Source organism: Nicotiana tomentosiformis, chromosome 8 (assembly GCF_000390325.3).
Source record: "Nicotiana tomentosiformis chromosome 8, ASM39032v3, whole genome shotgun sequence".
NCBI classification, from domain to species: Eukaryota; Viridiplantae; Streptophyta; class Magnoliopsida; order Solanales; family Solanaceae; genus Nicotiana; species Nicotiana tomentosiformis.
In genome coordinates this window covers 115559363-115582759 of record NC_090819.1, presented here as the reverse complement: position 1 = coordinate 115582759, position 23397 = coordinate 115559363, and the positions used below count along the sequence as shown (strand labels likewise).

General features: G+C 37.3%; 2 protein-coding genes across 2 annotated transcripts in view; one reads left to right on the top strand and one right to left on the bottom strand.

The window, feature by feature from the left end:
• LOC104111184 (probable serine/threonine-protein kinase PBL19) overlaps positions 1-19893 on the bottom strand; it is a 51092-nt gene extending 31199 nt beyond the window's left edge. Inside the window, exon 1 of the mRNA XM_070182684.1 lies at positions 18905-19893. Coding sequence (XP_070038785.1) covers positions 18905-19264 — 360 coding nt within the window. The 5' untranslated portion in view covers positions 19265-19893. The remainder of the gene's footprint in view (positions 1-18904) is intronic.
• A 1567-nt stretch (positions 19894-21460) lies between these two features.
• On the top strand, positions 21461-22596 carry LOC138898027 (serine/threonine-protein phosphatase 7 long form homolog). Its single transcript, XM_070184057.1, has 3 exons — positions 21461-22026; positions 22183-22246; positions 22336-22596. Exons 1-3 carry the CDS (start codon positions 21461-21463, stop codon positions 22594-22596), a joined length of 891 nt encoding a protein of 296 aa, XP_070040158.1.
• The last annotated feature ends 801 nt before the right edge of the window (positions 22597-23397 follow it).

Genomic DNA, 23397 nt, shown 5'->3' with positions numbered 1-23397 from the left:
CGATCCTCCTCGCGACATTAACAGTCGCCTGAAAAGAAATCTCACTTCCGGTCTCCTTGGCCATCTTAAGTCTGATAGGATGAGTGAGTCCCTCCATAAACCTCCTCAGTCTCTCTCCCTCAGTAAGTAGTAAAAGGAGAGCATGACGGGCCAAATCCACAAAACGGGAGTCATACAGAGTAACAGTCATACTTCCCTGTTGTAGACGCTCAAATTGCTTTCGATAATCCTCCCTTAGTGTCATTGGAAGGAACTTCTCCAGAAATAGCTGAGAGAACTGCTCCCAGGTAAGTGCAGGCGATCCAACTGGTCTAGTCAATGTATAAGCCCTCCACCACCTCCTGGCGGTACCCGTCATCTGAAATACAGCAAAATCAACCCTATCGGTCTCAACTATACCCATGTTTCGCAGCACCCCATGGCAGCGTTCTAGATACTCCTGTGGGTCATCAGAAGGTGTACCACTGAAGTGAACTAGAAAGAGCTTGGTAAACTTATCCAGTCTCAATAAGGCCTCAAAAGGTATGGCGGGCCTATCACTGGTCTGTGCCGCAACAACTGGCTGAACTACCCCAACTGGCGGGGCTGCTGGAGTGGCTATGAACCTTTTGGGACCTGAACTGGTCCAATTGGTACATTCTAAGTTGGAACCTCCTCCTGAAGATCCACCTAAGGTTCTACAACAGGTGCAGCTGCTCGAGCTTTGGACTGAGCTCTACCTCTGCTTCTACCTCGACCTCTGGCGCGACTTCGACCTTGGCCTTTGCCCCTAATCGTAGCTATCACTGGGGGCTCTAGCTCCTGTCCAGTTGTAGATGCAGTGCGTGTTCTTGCCATTTGCGAGAGGACAAGAATAGAAGAGTTCAATCGTCAATGATAGAATAAAATCGCACGACTGAGTAGAATAGAAGTGAAATTGTTCCTAAACTCCATAGCCTCTGAGAGATAAGTACAGATGTCTCCGTACCGATCCTTCAGACTCTATTAAGCTTGCTCGTGACTCGTGAGACCTATGTAACCTAGTGCTCTGATACCAACTGTCACGCCCCGAAATTCTCCCCTTCGGACCGTGATGGCGCCTAACATTCCACTTGTTAGGCAAGCCAACGTTAGAATAATATTATCTATTTTTATAACAACTTTTATATTATTAATAATCAAGAAAACAAAGGCGGAAGCAAAGTTTGAAATATAGTGAATAATTCATAAAAATAACGGTGTCTAAATACCATCCCAGAATTTATGTCACAAGTGCACGAGCTTCTAGAATAAATACAAATAAAGGTCTGAATAAAATAAAGTTGTCTGGAAACAAACATACCGGTAAAGTAAAGTAGACGGGGACTTCAGAACTGCGAACGCTGTGAAGTTATACCTCAAGTCTCCTCTGAGTAGCTGAAATCCGAGCAAGTCTACGGTACGCCGCTGGGACCAACTCCAAAATCTGCACAAGAAGTGCAGACTGTAGTATCAGTACAACCGACCATATGTACTGATAAGTGCTGAGCCTAACCTCGATGAAGTAGTGACGAGGCTAAGGCGGGTCACTTACATTACCTGTACGCAATATTAGAAATAACAACAATAATAGAAATAAATCAGGTAACTCATTTATAATAATTGAAGCCAACTCAGCAGTCATAACCAATTATCATTTCCATCAATTCAGTTGCAGCGTGCAACTCGCTCTCACAATATATTCACATTCAATTCTGTTGCAGCGTGCAACCCGCTCTCACAATATATTCATATTCAGTTCTATTGCAGCATGCAAACCCGCTCTCACAATATATTCACATTCAGTTCTGTTGCGGCGTGCAACCCGCTCTTCCAATATATTTATTTTAATCAAGTCCGTTACGGCGTGCAACCCGATCCCCCAATATTTATATATGTATGTCGACTTTTAAATAAGTCTGTTGCGGCGTGCAACCCGATCCTCCAATATGGACTTTTAATAAGTCTGTTACGGCATGCAACCCGATCCTCCAATATGGACTTTTTAATAAGTGTGTTGCGGCGTGCAACCCGATCCTCCAATATATTCATTTCAATCAATTCTGTTGCGGCGTGCAACCCGCTCCTCCAATATATTCATTTACCAATTCTTATAGAAGAAATTTTTCCAATAAATACAATAATTAATATGAAATTATAAGACAACAAGCATACAATAATTATGATTTAATCATGAAACAGACAATGTCAAATAGCAAATTATTATAGAAATCAGGGAGAAACTAGGCAGTTTAATATTTAATATGCTAAATGTCAAATAATAATTAAGACACATAATTCAAGTAGCATATAACAATTAATGCATGAATTCAAGAATTAATATTTGGCAAAGAATAGGAGAGAAACAATTATTATAATAATTAATTCATGATTTAAAATAATTTATGATTTTTCAAGTAATTATGCAAACAATTAGTTTGACGACGTATAGACACTCGTCACCTCGCCTATACGTCGTTCACATGCATTTCACATAACAAATAATTTAAGGGTTCTATTCCCTCAAGTCAAGGTTAACCACGACATTTACCTCGCTTTATAAATTCCAATCAATTATTCAACCACAACATTTCCTTTTAAATTTGTCTCCAAAAGCTTCAAATCTATTCACAAATAATTCGATATATTCTATACAAATAATAGGAATTAATTCCATATGAATTTACTAATTTTCCGAATAAAATCCGAAATTTATTAAAATATTCGGTAGTGGGACCCACGTCGCAAATCTCGAAAAAACTTACGAAATCCGAACACCCATTCCGAGACGAGTCCAACCATACAAAAATTATCCAATTCTGATGTCAAATGGACCTTCAAATCTTAAATTTTCGTTCTTGGAAGATTTTATAAAAATCTGATTTTTCTTCCATAAATTTACGGATTCATGATATAAATGAGTATGAAATCATGAAATATAATCAATATAGGATAAGAAACACTTACCCCAATGTTTTCCCGTGAAAATCGCCCAAAAGTCTTTTTGTTCAGCTGCAGGTGTCGCAATTGCGACTTGAGCTTCACAAATGTGAAGAAACACTCGGAATTGCGATATCCTTCACAATCCCGCTGCCTTCGCAAATGCGAAGATTATGTCGCATTTGTGACAATTGGCCCTTCGCAATTGCGAAGATAAACTCGCAATTGCGAGAACTGCTGGCCTAGGCTTTCTTCGCAATTGCGATAAAAATCTCACAATTGCCATACCTGCTTGGTTCGCATTTGCGATGCCTGATCTCGAAATTGCGAGATCAGAGGCCTGCACCAAGTTCAGTTATTCCAGCAAAAGTTTCTAAGTTCAAAACATCCTGTGGCCTATCCGAAACTCATCCGAACCCCTCGGGACCTTATCCAAATATCTCAATATGTCCCGTAACATAATACGGACTTACGAGGGGTCTCAAATCAGATCATATAACATCAAAATTGCAATTCACACCTCGATCCGGACTTTGAGTTTTAAACTTTTTCATTTGCAAATCTCGTGCCAAAACATATTAAATGAATTCGGAATAACTTCAAATTTGGCACACAAGTCATAAATGACATAATGGAGTTGTTCAAATTTTCTAAATAGGATTTCGGCTCCGATATAAAGAAGTCAACCCCGTGGTCAAACTTGAAAATCTTTAGCCTTTAAATTACTAGTTTCCGTTAAATAGTCATAACTTGAGCTAGGGACCTCCAAATTAAATTCTGGGCATATGCCCAAGTCCCAAATTACGATACGAAGCTACCAGAACTGTCAAAATACTGATCCGGATCCGTTTACTCAAAATATTGACCAAAGTCAACTCAATTCAGTTTTAAGGCTCTATTTCACATTTTAATCCATTTTTCACATAAAAACTTTTCGAAAAATTATACGGACTGTGCACGCAAGTCGAGAAATAATAAATGGTACTTTTTGAGGTCTTAGAACATATAATTATTTATTAAATTTAAATATAATATTTTGGGTCATCACACTTTGCCTTTAGCTTCTCATATTTCCCTTTCCATTTTTAGTGATTATTTTTCTTTTGGGGATGGTTAACACCAGAAAAATTTCTTCCTTGTCTATGGCTATGACCACGACCACGAATAGAGCCACGGTATTTTCCATGCTTAGCATAATGGGAATACACCTTATCCACTCCAGGCAATGGTGTAGACCTGTGGGTCGATTTTCGTGATTTCTCATGAGCAAGTCGTTGTTTCGTTCAGCCACAAGGAGAAGAGAAATTAACTTAGATTACTTCTTGAAACCTTTCTCTTGGTACTACTGTTGCAAGACCATATTGGAGGCATGAAACGTTGTGAATATTTTTTCAAGCGTATCATAGTCAGTGATACTATCTCTACAGAGTTTCAATTTAGAAGTAATTCTGAATATAACAGAATTATATTCAGAAATAGACTTAAAGTCTTGGAGCCTCAGATGAGCCCAATCATATTGTGCTTGTGGAAGAGTGACAAACTTTAAGTTGTCATATCTTTCCGTTAAGTCATTCCACAAAATAAGTAGATCTTTAACTCTGAGATATTCTATTTTCAACCCTTCATAAGGTGATGGCGCAAGAAAATCAAGGTCTTAGCACAGTCTTGGGTAGATGCTTTATTTTTATCTTTAATGGCGTCTCCAAGACCCATTGCATCTAAATGGATTTCAGCATCCAACACCCATGTCATATGGTTCTTGCCCGAAATTTTAAGAGCAACAAACTTTCTTTTCATAATATCAGTCATAATTAAAAGAGAAGATAATTATACCTTAATCTTCTCAAAGAGCTTCTTGAGACGGTAGAGTCTCATGCTGATAACGTATAATGAAACAATAAAGAAGAATATTACAAAGAAAGAGAGAATTCTTATTGATTTTGGGATGAATTATAATAAAATAAGACCCCTCAATTTATAGGGAAAGAGTGACTTAGCCACCAAGTAAAATCCCTAAAATCTCTCTAAAATATAAACATTCACCTTAAATACAATGCTATTTATAACAACTACTACTATATTTTAAACTTTGTTTTTACTCCAATATTGTCATATAAAGAAGACGAATGGAGTAGTACGCTACACATGGTTCTAATGGGTTAAGAATTTTAAAAGTTTTGAAATTCATTTTCATGATTTTATATTTAAATATTGGTCCATATTATTCTTCTTTTACCCAAACAAAAGAAAAAAAATAAAAAAAAATGGTGGTTATGTTATTTCCTTGTGGAATGTGCGTATACAAGTTGGATTTGTTTTCGGCTTACTCATTTCATAAGTGTTCAAATCGAATTTCTTTTTCTTTTATTTAGTTTGATAAAATGTTCATGCAAAATAATTGATGATCGAGTTCTTTTACCCTATATGTTTCTCTTTTTGCTTTTATTTGAAGTTATTTTTTATGTTGAATACATCAACGTTTATATTTATAAGCCTTTTTGGTACCATTATATTTATAACCACCACAATAGAGATAAGGATTATAAAATCTGTATACTCTTTACAACAACATATCCAGTGTAGTCCCAAAGTGGGATTTGAGTAAAATCTGTATACTCTCTTAATTCTATAATTCGTGACACCGTTTAATCAAACATGAAGTTCCAGTTTACTTTATGACAAATAAGTAATAAGTAAACAATATTGAATAAATAATAAACAAAATAATTTTATCAGATCCAAACTTAAATATGATTGATGAAAAATCGACGTCAATTGACATAATAAGTAGGTTCATATTCAGTCTTTAAGAAGACGAAGAAAAGTATTTGTCGCTGCCTATATTCATTTACTTATAGATATCTTCAATTTTTTTCACTTAGAAAAAAATAATGTACCAGATCAATTTGAATCACTTGATCAAGAAAAAATTTAAATAACAAACTCTTTTGTACATCTAATATCCCGCTGCTTCAAAGGATTCTTTATATATGTGCAAATAATATTTTCTTAAAAAAGATTATTATGATATATACAATATAATAGACTGACTATACTATGAAAAATAATACAGTACTATAAAGTGAACATTAAAGTGAAGTCTCAAAATTAACGCAATCCTAGAACTACCTAATTAGAGACCAAATTGTGATAATAGTCCCGATATTAAATTAAAACCAAAAAAAGAAAGTAGTTTGGTGTACGAAGTATCCCGCATTTACGTAGAGTTCAGGAAAGAGTCGCACCTCCAACCCCAAGGGGTGTAATGTAGGCAGCAACCTACCCTAATGCAAACATAAGTGACCGGTATATTCTACGGCTCGAACTCGTGACGTATATGTCACACGACGACAACTTTAGTGTTGCTCCAAACATCAGTTCCAATATTATTTGCATAAAATCATGTGTACACCACTAATGACATGTGATGTAGACCAGAGAAATTTGCTGTAAAATTAACCTTTTCGACATAAATTCGTGTAGGTTATTGTTACATTAATTATTTGAACATGAGTCTACCGTTCAACAACGACTAATGCATGCAATTTCTAAATGAGAGCTAGCCCATTTCTATCACCTTTAAATGTTGGATCTATGGCAACAATAAATGAGATAAGGTTTCGTCTCTGTTCCCATGTGTTTGTGAAATGGAAAATTTTTGTATATCAATTTTGGTCAAGCTTTTACACGTTATATTGATATTAAATGATGTTCTCATAAAACCCTTTGGTCTACCTAAACTTTGTGTTTTTTATAGTACTTCGCATGCCCACTTTAGTTTAGTACAAGGAAAGGTCAAGATATTATATTATATATAGAACCATATATGTTTAGTGGTAGAAAATGCAATCATAATGAGGTATGAAATTTTAGGACTTCCATTGACTTGTTAAGTCCACAGTAGACAACTTGTTGATTTAGTCGATTATTTTATTTCTTTTTTTTTAAAAAAAAACAACCTTTTTCATAGTTTTATATGAAAAATAGGAAGGTTTAATTGAACAGCGATAATCAGAAAGTTACTGGAATTTGAACTTGTAACACTACCATGGAAAATACAACGTTTTAGCCAAAAAACTACTGCACTCACACTGGGACGGTTGATCATTTGTCCAAGTTATTGGTGATGTAAATTAAATGGATTAAGATTCTAGGTGAAAGTGCCCTAATATGATCATACTATAACATAGTATGTGATCATTCTCTTTTACTAACATAGTATGTAATCATTCTCTTTTATTATATTTGAAGAAGCACCACCTAAAAAGGAGAGGTATGCACACAAAATGGCCATGTTTTGCCTAACAAAGGTAGTCAAAATCTCTTCCTATTGAAGAAGCTTGAAATTATTTTCTTTTTCCTCTGGCGGTAAATGAAAAACATAATAACTAAGTTAATGCATGAATATATATATATATATATATATATATATATATATATATATATATATATATATATATATATATATATATATATATATATAAACACTCGAAAAAGAGATGCAAATGACCACATCATAGAAACTGCGACACCAATTACACCAACAATTACATGAATAGAAGGGAATTCAATACTAATTGCAGTTTTCTAAAATCATAACCCTCAACTAGCAGGCAATTCTATTGTTCCCTGTCTAGGGGTAATAAATTTGAAAGAAAAAAAAAAAAGAAAAAAAGTAAATGATAAAACTTGAAATATTTAGATTATAGATGACAAGTTACGAACAGACAAATAACATTGAGTCCTTGTCGAAGTATACGCTAAATCAAACAACAAGAAAGATTGGAAAGAGAATAAAGTAGATAGAATAGAAGGTTCCAAAAAGAAATGAAAACGAATGGAAGTGGAATAATTGAACAATAACTAATATAGGTTCCACAAATATAATAAAGATCAATAATGATATTATTCTATTCTCTCACCGATGGTGAGGACACGTGCTATCGGACAGGACAGACAACCACCAGTACCATCGGCTAGGGCCACGAGAGGTCGGGGTCGCGGTAGGGGCCGCAGTAGGGGCAGAGGTGCAGCTCGTACAACAGCTAGAGCAGCACCTGCAGATCTACCAGTTGCCCCATCTCAGGAGCAGGTTCCAGATGTGGTTAAGCCGGTAAGACCAGCTCAGGCAGCAGCTGTGCCTATTGTGATTCAAGGCCTTCAGGAGGCTCTGACCTAGATATTGACTGTTTGCATTGGCCTTGCTCAGGCGGTCTCAGTTTTGTCCGCAACAGCCACTTCTCAGGCCGGGAGAGGTACTCAGACTCCCGCCGCCCGTACTCCTAAGCAAGTGATGCTACGAGTGTGGGGAGCTTGGTCATATTAGGAGGCAGTGTCGCCTTGGGGTGCACTGGTTCTGTTTCTGAAGAAGAAGGACGATATTATGCGGATGTGCATCGACTATAGGCAGCTGGACAAAGTTACAATCAAGAACAAATATCCTTTACTGCTCATTGATGACCTATTTGACTAGCTTCAGGGAACGAGTGTGTTCTCTAAGATTGATTTGAGGTCTGGATATCACCAGTTGAAGATTCAGGACTCAGATATTCTAAAGGCAGCATTCAGGACCCGTTATGATCACTATGAGTTTCTTGTGATGTCTTTTGGGCTGACCAATGCCCCAACATCATTCATGCATCTGATGAACAGTGTATTTCAGCCTTATCTCGACTCGTTTGTCATAGTATTCATTGATAATATCTTGGTGTACTCTCTTAGCCAGGAGGAGAATGCCCAGCATTTGAGGATTGTACTACAACGGCTGAGGGAGGAGAAACTTTATGCCAAGTTCTCCAAGTGTGAGTTTTGGCTTAGTTCGGTGGCATTCTTGGGGCACGTTGTGTCCAGTGAAGGGATTAAAGTGGATCCGAAGAAGATAGAGGCAGTTCAGAGTTGGCCCAGGCCGTCCTCATCTACGGAGATTCGGAGCTTTCTCGGCTTGGCCGGTTATTATCGTCGCTTCGTGGAGGGTTTCTCGTCTATTGCATCGCCTTTGACCAAATTGACCCAGAAGGATGCCCCTTTTAGGTGATCGGATGAGTGTGAGTAGAGCTTTCAAAAGCTCAAGACTACCTTGACCACAACTTCAGTTCTAGTTGTGCCTTCAGCTTCAGGCTCTTATACAATGTATTGTGATGCTTCTCGGATTGGTATTGGGTGTGTCTTGATGCAGAGAGTAGAGTAATTGCTTATGCTTCGCGTTAGTTAAAGCCCCATGAGAAGAACTACCCTGTTCACGATTTGGAATTGGCTGCCATCGTTCATGCATTGAAAATTTGGAGGCACTATCTCTATGGTGTGTCTTGTAAGGTATTTACAGATCATCGGAGTCTCCAGCACTTGTTCAAACAAAATGATCTAAATTTGAGACAACAGAGATGGTTGGAGCTGCTAAAGGACTATGATATTATTATTTTGTATCATCTCGGGAAGGCCAATATGGTGGCCGATGCCTTGAGTAGAAAGGCGGTGAGTGTGGATAGGCTTGCGTTCATTCCTGTTGGTGAGAGACCGCTTGTAGTTGATGTTCAGGCCTTGGCTAACCAGTTCGTGAGGTTAGATGTTTCAGAGCCCAGTCGGGTTATAGCTTGTGTGGTTTCTCGGTCTTTCTTATTTGATTACATCAGAGAGCGCCAGTATGATGATCCCCATTTGCTTGTCCTTAAGGACACGGTTCAGCACGGTGATACCTAGGATGTTACTATTGGGGATGATGGGGTGTTGAGGATGCAAGGTCAGATTTGTAGGCCTAATGTAGATGGGCTACGTGAGTTTATTCTTGAGGAGGCTCACAGTTCGCGGTATTCCATTCATACGGGTGCCGCGAAGATGTACCAGGACTTGAGGCAATATTATTGGTAGAGGAGAATGAAGAAGGATATAGTGGGGTTTGTAGCTCGATGGCTAAACTGTCAGCAAGTGAAGTATGAGCATCAGAGGCCGAGCGGATTGCTTTAGAGGCTTGAGATTCCGGAGTGGAAATGGGAGCTTATCACCATGGATTTTGTAGTTGGGCTCCCACGGACTTCGAGGAAGTTTGATGCTATTTGGGTGATTGTGGATCGGCTGACCAAGTCCGTGCATTTCATTCCAATTGGGACTACCTATTTTTTGGAGCGATTGGCTGAGATTTACATCTGCGAGATTGTTCGCCTTCACGGTGTGCTAGTGTCCATCATTTCAGATCGGGGCACGCAGTTTACATCGCAGTTTTGGAGAGCAGTGCAGCGTGAGTTGGGCACCCAAGTTAAGTTGAGTACAACAATTCATCCTCAGATAGACGGTCAAACTGAGCGTACTATTCAGATGTTAGAGGATATGCCACGCGCTTGTGTCATAGATTTTGGGGGTTCTTAGGATCGGCTTCTACCGCTCACAGAGTTTTCCTACAATAACAGCTACCAATCGAGCATTCAGATGGCTCCGTATAAGGCTTTGTATGGGAGGCGGTGTCGATCTCCAGTGGGTTGGTTTGAGCCGGGTGAGGCTAGGCTATTGGAAACTTGGTTCAGGATGATTTGGACAAGGTTAAATTGATTCAAGATCAACTTCGCACGACGCAGTCTATGCAGAAGAGTTACGCCGATAGGAAGGTTCATGATATTGCTTACATGGTTGGGGAGAAGGTACTGCTCAAGGTTTTACCCATGAAGGGTGTTAAGAGGTTCGGGAAGAATGGTAAGTTAAGCCCTCGGTATATTGGCCCGTTTGAGTTGCTTCAGAGGTTTAGAGAGATGGCTTACAAGCTTGCCTTGCCGCCTAGTCTGTCGAGTGTGCATCGGGTGTTCCATGTTTCTATGCTCCGTAAGTATGTTGGTGATCCGTCATATGTTTTGGATTTCAGCACGGTTCAGTTGGATGGTGATTTGACTTATGATGTGGAAACGCTGACCATTTTGGGTTGGCGGGTTCCAAAGTTGAGGTCAAAGGACATAGCTTCAGTGAAGGTGCAATGGAGAGGTCAACCGGTTGAGGAGGCTACTTGGGAGACCGAGTGGGAGATGTAGAGCAAATATCCACGCCTATTTGAGACTCCAGGTACGTTTCTAGACCCGTTCGAAAATGAAGGTTTGTTTAAGATGGGGATGATGTAACGTTCCGGTCGGTCGTTTTGAGAGTTGTAGCTCTATTCTCTCATTTACTGCTCGTTTTATGCTTAATAGTTGCTATGTGACTTGCCAGGGTAGCTGGTTCGGCTCCGGAGAGGTTTCAGAATGAGTTGAGATACCTCTCCGGAGCCGAACCAGCTCATTCTGAAACCTCTCCGGAGACGAACCAGCTACCCTGGATTCCGAGATACGGTAACTTTTATTGGATTCCGAGATGTGTGCCCAGGGGCTGACTTTAGAGTTGACCTTTTGACTTTTAATTAAGAACTTAGTATTTTCTTATGGAATTGATTCTTTTAGCTCATGTTGATTGTATCAAACTGATTGTGTCTAGATTCGAGGCATTCAGAGGCCGTTTCGCGAGGCAAGGGCTTGTTGGAGTAAAGTTTTGTACAGTTTGAGGTAAGTAACACTTCTAAACTTGGTTCTGAGGGTATGAAATCCCGAATTACGTGCTATGTGATTGATGTTGAGGTGACGCGCATGCTAGGTGACAGGCGTGTGGGCGTGCACCGTAGAAATTATGATTTAGTCGATTCCCTGGAACTGCGTAGCTATTTTATCCGAACATTTTTGTTGTACTCTATGTGTTAGAGCACTTGAGTTGTGATTCATGCTAGAAATCATTTTTAGGCTATATGATGGTACTATTGAGACTCACAATGGTCGTTCTTTGCTGTTGAGTTATCTGTTAAACTGCAGTTGTGTACTTAGTCAGATTCATCATTACGTGTCATATCTCAGTCTCTGTTATCGTATATTGTCGCATCTCGTATCATTTATTAGGGCTGCTTAGCATGAGTGTTGTGAGCCCGAGAGACTGGAGAGATTGCTGACTGATTTGGGGCCCGAGTGTCGTGCGGTGAGTGATATCTATATATATGTGGATCGGGTTACACGATGCAACAATCCTTATGACTATATATATGTGGATCGGATTGCGCGCCGCAACAGGCCTTATGGCTATATGTGGATCGGGCTGCACGCCGCAACAAGTATCGTACAGTGTTGAGTGACTGAGCGTGACGAGCGAGAATTGAGACGGACAAATTGAGTGCTCTGAGAGTGTGAGTACTTGGGATTTCACTGTGTTGCATCACATACGGTATTCACATTGGCATGTAGCTATAGAGACGTCATACTCTTCTTATCAGTCACACTTGGCATATTTTATCTGTGCTAAACTTAACTGTTGAACCTAGAAGCATGCCTACTTTTCTGTATTGTTAAACTCTGTATCTTTACTATATTGTTGAGTTCGTCACTGCTTTCAGACCACATGTTAGACTTGTTACTTATTGAGTTGGTTGTACTCACGCTACACCCTACACTTCGTGTGCAGATCCAGGTGTTCCGGGCACGGCGGTTACTGATTCCTGGCGTTTCATCAGTTCAAAGATCATCGAGGTAGCTGCCTTGGCGTCCGCAGACCTTGACTCTCTTCCTTTATCTTTTAGTCTTGTTTATATTGTTTAACGTTCCTAGACAGTGGTCCATTGGTTAGACCGTATGGTTATGTAGATGTTCATTTATTCCGTGACACCCGGATCTTTTGGGAGACTTTTGTATTGAGTTACGATGTTTATATTCAGTTTTTTTTTTTAAATTCCTACTTATTTAAACCTATTTCCGTATATTTGGGATTTTAAAATGTTGGTATGCATGAAACATCGTCTTGCCTAGTACCATGACATGTGCCATCACGACATGTCGGATTTTGGGTCGTGACAGCAGTGGGAGATACAGCAATCTTAAAAGGCTAAGTGCGTAAGAAGTGGATGTAAATAGGAAAATAGTTACTCAATTCAGGAATTCGATGTATCAATTAAAGAACCGTGGAGAAAGAAACAAGAAAGACAAACAATTTTTCTTGCTAATACTGGTTTATGAGTAATAGTGTAATACACATACGTAGGATACAAAACAGAACCGGTGGAGTTCAGATCTCATAGAAGAATGAGGTTCAGGAATTTAGTTCTCACCAGAGAAACGAAATAAGTAAAGCCTTATATATCACGAAGCAAAATTTACTATATACTATATTTGTTCCACAAATAAATCATATTGGAAAAATGCATATACTAAAGGCAGTAACGTAACAAGTTTGAATCTACCATTTGCCATTTTATATTTGTCAAGCATTTATCATTCAATAAAGTTAATTAACATAGAAATAACCAAAAAAATGCATCTGCATATAGTATCTCCAAGATTCGGGGCCAAATTAAGATATCATGCGCCACATCATTGTCACACCTCCTTTTTTCCGAGGGATAAGGAGAGTTTTTCCAATTAAAGTGACTTTATTCGAAATGAGATTATTTATTTAATCAGAGTCGTCACTTGAAATAATTATTATGGTGTCCCAAGTCACCGGTTTATTTTAAAATCCCAGATCGAGAAAATTAACTTTATTTTTACGGTCCGCGAACACAGAAGACCGGGTAAGAAATTTTGTTAACCTAAGAGAAGGTGTGAGGCACTCCCGAGTTCCGTGGTTTTACCACGATCGCTCAACTATTAATAATTGGCCTAATTATCTGATTTAATACATATTTTAAACATATTGTACATTTTTAACTTTCAAACCGCTTTTAATAGAGTGTTAATTGCTTTTACGATTTTTGAAATTTATTTGAACAAGTCGCGATGTCGCACACTCGTTTATTTTTGTACATATTGCGAATCGCGTCACTTGAAACGCACCCACGACTTACAACATGTTTATTTTTTATTATTTAAAGTTGGGGTCGAGTCACGCAAGCGTGCACTCAAATTTTGGGGTTACGTATCATGACTATGCCACGGGAACCGTACCCATAGTCACAATAATTTTATTAAGCGTGCCTAAAGCAAACTACGAATGTTCATAAGTTATTTTCCTAAAGCTAATTTGAGATCATTGTGATCGGTATCAGAATTATGAAAATTATTTGTGGATGAAATGGGGTCATCTTCAAATTTTATGTTCAACAGCCCAACGTTCTCGAAATGAAAATTATGTTCAACACTTCAACATAATAATAAAACTAATCAAATTTAATATAATGAATAATTTCCATCTCAATGAAGGATCAATAAAACATGATAAAGTGTACTGTAATTCACTAAACATGCTATAAGAACGTTAACATTTACTTACGTCATCAAAGCAAGACACAATGAATAGATACATCGACAATAATCATTAATTGGTGGCCAAGAAAAAAGAGTGTGTATGTACATGTGATTTTTGAGGGTGAGCATGTGATTTTGTTACAAAAGATAAGTAAGAATCTTGACACATGAAAATGATTCATTGGCTCTTGCTTTATTTAATATATTTTCTTTTCTTTTAAGAGTGTAAAATAAAAATACTAGCTAAATATTTTAAAAATCAAGAACATATAATTTTTTTTGTGATTTTTAATTTTCTTAAATAAAATCTATAAAGGTAAAACAAGAGCTAAAATACGTAGGTTAAACTTAAAAATATTTACATATTAAAAGATGATGAAATCTTCAAATTTGGTTAAAAATTATGTGCTCACAGCATGCCCCTCTTTGCTTGGAAACATGAAGAGTTTCAGGCAAAGGAAAGGTGAGCCATGTGATCAATTTTTTACCAAACCATTATTAAAAGGGGAAGAAATAAAAGAAGTAAAAAAAAAAAAGAGTGCAACCGAGTCCTGATTTTGGACCGCCTACATATCCCGGGTTATAAGGGAATCAGGTCGCGTGTAGTTCAAAGAGAATGATGGAATGATGAGTTGCAGAGTCGAGTGAGGTTCCGCCGAGGCTCCAGTCCATGATCCTGTTATTACATCAAAATCAAAAGAAACTAAACTAGCCTATCAGCTATGAGTTACAAGATTCCTATTTATAAATCTTCTAAAACTTGATCTTAAGTCTTGATTGGTTCTTCACGCAGACTCTGATCTGAACCTTGATGGTTGCTAGTTGTAGGTGTTAGTTCATTCTTCTAAGGCTTCTTCTGATCAAAACGGAAAATGCAATGCTCATGACTTCAGTCATGTCTTGAGTAGTCCACATCTTTTCATCAGCTTTTGCATTTTGGAATCACTTTTTTTTCTTTCTGGATTGAGACTTCTTCTTTGGTCTTCTCGAACCTTGTGCCTCGAGGTAAAACCTTCTTAGACACCAAAACAAACAAACGAGCGAAATATTTCTACCCCAATTTGCACCAGAAAAATTTCGTGAGTTATTGTAACAAAATTCTAAACTACTTCTTTATTGAAAGCAATAAAAGGTCGGGAATGGTGTACCCTGAAAAGATCATGATTGATTATTTATTTTTTTTATTTTTTTTATTTTTTTCTGATGGTGTTCCTTTATTGTCAAAAAGATGTCTCAACTAAGGATTTGTGTACCTTCTATTGGGAAAATGTGGCAAGGGAAAGGTATACCCTATATTGGCAAAGATATCGGGGAGTGGTGTACCCTGCATTTAAGATCAAATCAACTAGGGAATGGATACCCTATGTTGGAAAGTAAACTAGAGAGTGGAGACTCTATGTCTAAAATAAAATCAACTAGGGAGTGGAGACCCTATGTTGGAAAAGAAGACTAGGGAGTGGAGACCCTATGTCTAAAATAAAATCAACTAGGGAGTGAAGACCCTATGTTGGAAAATAAGACTAGGGAGTGGAGACCCTATGTCTAAAAATAAAAATCAACTAGGGAGTGGAGGTCCTATGTTGGAAATCGAGACTAGAAAATTGTGTACCCTATGCTAAAACGAACCAAGAAGGATTTTTTTTTAATTTTAGAAAATCATTCTTTTAAACAAATTGCCCCAACGCTTATTTTCTGAGGGCATGAACAAATGACCCTTTTAAAAAAAAAAAAAAAATCCAGACTTCATTTTTATTAATTATCCTAGGAGAAAATTTATCAAACTAGATTTTTTATCTTAGGAGAAAGATTCATCAGACTAAGACGTCTATCCTAGGAGAAAGTTCATCAGACTAGTTTTTTTTGTCTTTTGTTTTTTATATATATCTTAGGAGAACGATTCATCAAACTAAGACTTTTATCCTAGAAGAAAAATCATCAAATTAGGTTTTCTTATCTTAGGAGAAAAATTCATTAGACTAAGATGTTTATCCTAGGAGAAAAATTCATCAGACTAGGTTCTCTTATCTTAGGAGAAAAATTCATCAGACTAAGACTTCGATCCTAGGAGAAAGTTCATTAGACTAGTTTTTTTTTCTTTTTTTTTATTTATATCTTGGGAGAAAGATTCATCAGACTAAGACTTTTATCTTAGAAGAAAATTCATCAAACTAGGTTTTCTTATCTTAGGGGAAAAATTCATCAGCTAAGACGTCTATCCTAGAAGAAAAATTCATCAGACTAGGTTCTCTTATCTTAGGAGAAAAATTCATCAGACTAAGATTTCGATCCTAGGAGAAAGTTCATCAGACTAGGTCTTTTTTTTTTGGTTATCTTAGGAGAAAGATTCATCAGACTAAGATTTCTATCCTAGGAGAAAATTCATCAGACTAGGTTTTCTTAGCTTAGGAGAAAATTCATCATACTAAGACGTCTATCCTAGGAGAAAGATTCATCAGACTATATATATATATATATATATATATATATATATATATTTTAATCTTAGAAGAAATATTCATCAGACTAAGATTTCTATCATATGAGAAAATTCATCAGACTAGGTTTTCTTATCTTAGAAGAAAAATTCATCAGACTAAGACGTCTATCCTAGGAGAAAGTTCATCAGACTAGTTTTTTTTTTTTTTAATCTTAGGAGAAAGATTCATCAGACTAAGATTTTTATCCTAGGAGAAAATTCATTAGACTAGGTTTTCTTATCTTAGGAGAAAAATCCATCAGACTAAGACGTCTATCCTAGAAGAAAGTTCATCATACTAATTTTTATTTTTTTTTAATCTTAGGAGAAAGATTTACCAGACTAAGATTTCTATCCTCGGAGAAAATTCATCAGACTAGGTTTTCTTATCTTAAGAGAAAAATTCATTAGACTAAGACGTCTATTCTAGGAGAAAGTTCATCAGACTAATTTTTTTTTAATCTTAGGAGAAAGATTCATCAGACTAAGATTTATTATCCTAGGAGAAAGATTCATCAGCCTAGGACTTTTTGTCTTAGGAGAAAGATTCATCAAACTAGGACTTTTTGTCTTAGGAAAAAGATTCATCATACTAAAACTTCTATTGGGGGGAAAAATCCATCAGACTAGGATGTATTACCCTAGGAGGAAAATGCAAAGAGCAATGGCATGATTTTATGCATTCTAACAAGAAAAATAAAGGCAAAGATTTGAGAAACTTCCCTTTGGCGGCTCTTTTTTTTCTCTTTTCTTTTTTCATCTTTTTTTTTCTTTTTTTGGAAACACTTTCCCTGCACTGCTTTGGTCATGTTTCAAACAAAGAAAATTTATGAGTTTTAAAAGTGGTGGTCGGTTTGTGGCCTTGAATCTTGGACAACTTGGCTTTGTGATCATCCAACTTTTGGAAGACTGACTGCTTTGGTAGTTGGCTGCACTGCTGGGAGACTGTTGTTGCTTTCAAGGGACTTTTACATTTTGTATCAATCCTGACTGTTTTGCCTCCAGTGTCATTTGTGTTTGTGGCTCAATCAGCCTTATCTCAACTGGAGATCTTTGCTTAGGTGACCTTTTCTGATATCTTGAATGGCTTCTTGCTTTTTGAGCAATTTGTTTGTAAGAGAGAATCACAAGTTATCTTTACTTGCGCCAAGTGGGCTGACAAGAGTCTTTTGGGGGAGCCTTTGCATGAATCCTCAAGGCATGTTGACAGTAACAACTGAGTGTGGTGGCCAAATTTACTTTGTGCAACTGAAAAACTGGTAACAGATTTTAAAATCTTTTCTTGCTTGTTTTGACAAAGGCGGAGGACGCCAAGCTATTTACCCAAAAAACGGATAAAGTTGAATTTATACATAGTTCTAAGGATATGTGATATAGCTTAATACAAATCGTAAGGATAAATAGAAATATCAAATATGGATTGCAAAGAATGCAAAATAAACAGGGTTGGAAAGAAGATGATTTTCAGGACTAAGCAAGATGAATCAATTTATGAAGCTTAAAAGAATAACTCTTGAATATAGGAGAATATGGTGCTTGAATTACAATGTAAGCAAAGAACTGCTTGTACAGAAATGTAGTCATTATCTTTATGGTGGAGGATCCTACTTTTAGATATAATTAAAAATACATAGTGGGAGACCCATGATAAATCAGTTTTTCCATAATTCTTGCCAGTATTCTCTCCTCTAGTGGAATTGCAACGGCTCTTGTCTATGAGCTCGATATCGACTCAAGTTTTCGGTCTTGACTCGAGCTCTCGATCTTGACTCGAGCTCGATTCTGACTCGGATCCCTGTATTGATTCGGGGTCAGTGTTGGTCGGTCTCTGAATCATGAGCTCGATAACTTTACTTTGCATCATAGTTTGACTTAGATTCGAGTTTGATAATAACATCGAGTTTGATAATAACATCGAGCTCGACATTGATCGGTCATTCGGGCTCGAAACTTGGTGACCTGATTTCGGACCTCAACCTGATACTATGAAGACGCTTCTCCGATCCAATGTATTACCATTTAAACCAGTTTATACGAAGTACTAACCGATTTTTACCGTATATACTCTATCCAATTATGCTAAACTTAGTACAAGACTACATCCCTTTAGCATAAAATTCAAAGGGATATTTTACTACATCTGTCTCAATCAAAGATTCAAATCATGTACTCATTTACTACTCAGACATTTTATCAAAGGGAGATCTTTTACAAAAGGCAAGCAAATTATACATATTCTGCAGATCAAAAGCAAAGCTCATACCTGCAATCCAAGTGTGTTGAGCTTCTTAATAGCAACCACAATAGGATCACCTCTTCCATTAGGAGGCTGAATTGTATCTTTATATACACTCCCAAAACCACCTTCCCCAATCTTTAACATCCTATTGAAACTCCTTGTAGCTTCCTTAAGCTCTGAAAGTGAAAAACCCCTCAAATTTTGCTCTTTCTCTCTATACATTTGCGGTATACTTCTAGCAGATGAAACTGAACCTGTAGACTTAGCTACCTTTTTCCCTTCTGAATTACCATCTCTCCTACTTTCATTACTCAATTCTGGTGCTGATTCCCCTCTCCTTCTTGACCTTGACTTATCCTTGAATATATAAAAACACTTCAGCATTTTTTTCCCCTCAAAGCTAAAATCTTGAAACCTTCCCTTCTTGCCAAATTACACAGATTCTGTTTCTTTATCAAAAATCTTCCAAGATTGAATTTTTATTAAAATTAGGTGATTAATAGGGGGGAAATACCAACTTTCTGTAGCTAAAAGAGAAAATTTGATGATCACTAAGGGAAAAATATTAACCTTTTGTAGCTAAGAAAGGAACCAAATTTGGATAAGCATGAAAAAGTAAGAAAAATTGAAAATTGGAATGGCTATATGAGAAAAGAACTAACTTGGGAAAAAAGGAACAGAGAAAAGTCTATGAAAAAAGTGGGATTTACACCAAAAGGGAAAAAAATTCCATGTGTACTGAAACACAGTACAAAAACAAGAAAGCTCAAAAACAAGAGGAACCCATGTGAAAAGAGAAGACAAATAAGGAAAACTCAGAAACCCCGATTGAGAATTGAAGCTAAAAAAGTGAAAGATTGAACCTCTAAATTGATACAAAAACAATTTAAAGACAAGAATATTGAAGCTGTAAAAATAGTAAAATTTGGAGAAAATTATTTGAACAAACGTGTGACATAGGAATAGAGACAAAGAGAGAGAGAGGCAGCGTGTTAACGTGTATGAAAGGAAAAGGAGTATGCAAAGACAAAGCTTGAGAAGAAGGCTAAATACAAGTTGATCTCATCAATTTTGCCTTTTTCTGCTCCAATATACTTACTAACTCAGTCCGGAACTATGTGTTTAAAAAAAAGAGTGACATCTATATATATAACACTCTTTTAAAGAGCGCTATACTTTAACAGAGTTTTGGCCGTTAAAATATAACGAGCTATATATATATATATATATATATATATATATATATATATATATATATATAATGCCACTATAAACCGTATTACACAGGGCTGATAAGACAACAATGTATAGCGCAGTTATATACCACACTATACATAGATAAATAAACGGTCCCCCTCCTTCTTCCCCATAGTCGAACCAGACGTCCCCCTCCCCAAATTCAAAAATTTTAACCCCTCACCCCCACCCCCACCTCCCAAAATTTCCTTCTAAAAGAATTATAGTGGACCCCACCCGTCACACAAAAAGATAAGATTATAGGTCCCACATCCTAGCCAAGCCTTCTATTGTTGTGGTTTCCTCGTTTCGGGCTCAAATTTTCAATTCATCGACTTTCCGAAAAACATAAATCGAGGTATTCCGATTTAGTTTATGTCGAAACTCATATAATAATGCATATTAGTTGTTTTGAATGTGTTTCCATGTTGTTTTGTATTTTTTTTTTTGCGATTAAACTAGTATGTTATTTTTATCCGGACTAAGATATTAGTATTTTGTGATTAAAATATATTTGTTATTTTTATCTAGTTTAGATTATTTATTTGCTTAAACACTAGTGCCCTTTTAGCGTAGTAAAATGTAGAGCCTTTTCGCGTAGAATCTCTGTAGTTTAAGTATCTTTTATACTGATAGATCAAACGCAAACTCTATCCAATTAAATATAATAAAAATTAAAAATTTAATTTACAAAACAAACATACAAAATTATGAAAATATTTAAATTGACACACATAAGAATTTAGGATAGCTCGGTGTTACTGGGCCTCAAATATCGAGCCTGGAACCCATAGGTATATACTCTGTCCAATTAAATATGATAAAAATTAATTATTTAATTTATAAAACATTATGAAAATATTTAAATTGACACACATAAGAATTCAGGATAGCTTGGTGCTATTGGGCCTCAAATATCGAGCCTGGAACCCATAGGTATATACTCTGTCCAATTAAATATGATAAAAATTAATTATTTAATTTACAAAACAAACATACAAAATTATGAAAATATTAAAATTGACACACATAAGAATTCATGATAGCTTGGTGCTACTAGGCCTCAAATATCGAGCTTGGAACCCATAGGTATATACTCTGTCCAATTAAATATGATAAAAATTAATTATTTAATTTACAAAACAAACATACAAAATTACGAAAATAATAAAATTGACACATACAAGAACTCAGGATAGCTTGGTCCTACTGGGCATCAAATATGGAGCCCGAAATCCATAGATATATACTCTGTCCAATTAAATATTGTATAATTATAAAAAATAATTATTTAATTTACAGATCAAGCATACAATTAATGATGTTTAATTTACAATAGACGACATGGACGTGCCGCCTATGCATCCCGGACCTGTCTCCGATGAGCTATTAGTGTTACAGGGCGGTCATAGGTCCGCCTACGTATGGGAGGGAGAGTTACAGGCCCAGACTCTCCGCGCCAGGAGAGTGGACGACATATGGGATTTTATGAAGGACAGAGATCTCCATCCCCGTGTAGTCCAGCGCCTGCGGGATACGGGCTTCTACAGGATTTTGGAGATCGGGCGGCTGCAGCTCAACTGGTCTTTGATCACGGCCCTGATAGAGCGGTGGCGATCGGAGATGCATAATTTATACCTGCCTATTGGCGAGGCCACTATCACGCTGCACAACGTGGAGGTTTTATATGGGATGCCTGTTAATGGACTGCATGTTGCACTGCCTCAGGCCATGAGAGAGATGACGCGTGGGCAGTATTTGGACATGCTGCAGCAGCTCACTGGTTTCAGGCCACAGGATGAGATTGCACACTCAGGGGCCAGTCGCATGAGTTTGACAGCTATTCGACAACATTTGGAGATATTGCACCCCGACATCACCGGGGAGACAGATGATCTGCATATTCACCGGTATACGAGGTTGCTGATGCTCCTTCTATTTGGGGGGGTCTTGTTGCCGAACACTTCGGGGAACCTAGTCAGCTTGCGATTTCTTCATCATCTTCAGCTGCTAGATGATTTACCCCAGTACAGCTAGGGTCCTGCTGTTCTCGCCTACTTGTATAGGCATCTGTGCCAGGCGAGCATGGGCACCCAGCATGACGTATGTGGATTTTTGCCGCTTCTACAGGTGACAACATATTCGAATACTCTGTTCATTCCTTCCAATTCTATCTAGTCAAAATGTTTCTTAAACTTTACGTCAACTTTGTATGTTAGGTTTGGGCTTGGGAGCGGTTCGTGCAGTTGCATCCACCTCTACCACCATTACCTCCGGATGTACCACCTTTGTTTCTCCCTCTAGCTAGGAGGTGGGTTCTCCGGCGTGGATATGTACGAGATTACGAGGCTCGGCATAATCTCCCCCTTTGCAGGGATGTGTTGGATATGCTGGAGGGCGCACAGGTAAATGTGTACCTAAACTTACTTGGTATAGCTTCACATGTGTTGCGCATACTCATGTTTTCTGTTGTTATTTGATAGTTCATTTGGACGCCATATAACGACGACTTGATAGGTGGTCTGCCCGATTATTGCTCGGCCGGCCGACTGATTTGGAGCACTTCCGTCCCACTCATGTGCCTCGATATTGTGGAGCATCATGCCACAGAGCGGCTACTTCGCCAGTTTGGCCGTCCGCAGTATATACCGAGGGGGCCTACATGGGAGGCCACACATTATCAGCGGGATGATCGTTCCAGGGCGGACGACGCATATGTAGCATGGCTATTGGTTATTGTTAAGCGCAAAAAATAACTAGAATACGCCCGTTATTTATAGGAAAGGTAACACACATAACGTAGTATTTAACCGCGCTCTATATATTCACATAACGTAGTAGTTAACCGCGCTATGCTTTGCGTGTTAAAGATGATTACGAATACAAAACGGCTTTTTCTCAAACGGGCAGCTTTTCAGTTTGACAAGACAATACACATAACGTAGTATTTAACCATGATATATATATTCACATAATGTAGTATTTAACCGTGCTATATATATTCACATAATATAGTATTTAACCGCGCTATGTGTATTCACATATTTATCAGAAATCTACCTTTAACTCAACTATTTTTGAACTATATTTATCAAATATATTCACATATTTTTCCGTTTTTTAATCCAATACTATTTTTGATTACATGAACGGGAGGGAGAAATGCATTAATTTACTCAACTAGAAAATGTTAAATATCAATAAGATTTAACAACAATGAAAACATAATTTTATTTGATACATCTTGCAAAATAAACAAAACAACTACTTATTACAACATA

What these genes read in the sequence shown, in the direction of transcription:
- LOC138898027 (XM_070184057.1), top strand. Translation starts at nt 21,461, where the DNA reads ATGGACGTGCCGCCTATGCATCCCGGACCTGTCTCCGATGAGCTATTA. An exon ending in GATGATCTGCATATTCACCG is followed by an intron (nt 22,027 to 22,182) that starts GTATACGAGGTT and finishes CTACTTGTATAG; the next exon opens with GCATCTGTGCCAGGCGAGCA. An exon ending in GATTTTTGCCGCTTCTACAG is followed by an intron (nt 22,247 to 22,335) that starts GTGACAACATAT and finishes TTTGTATGTTAG; the next exon opens with GTTTGGGCTTGGGAGCGGTT.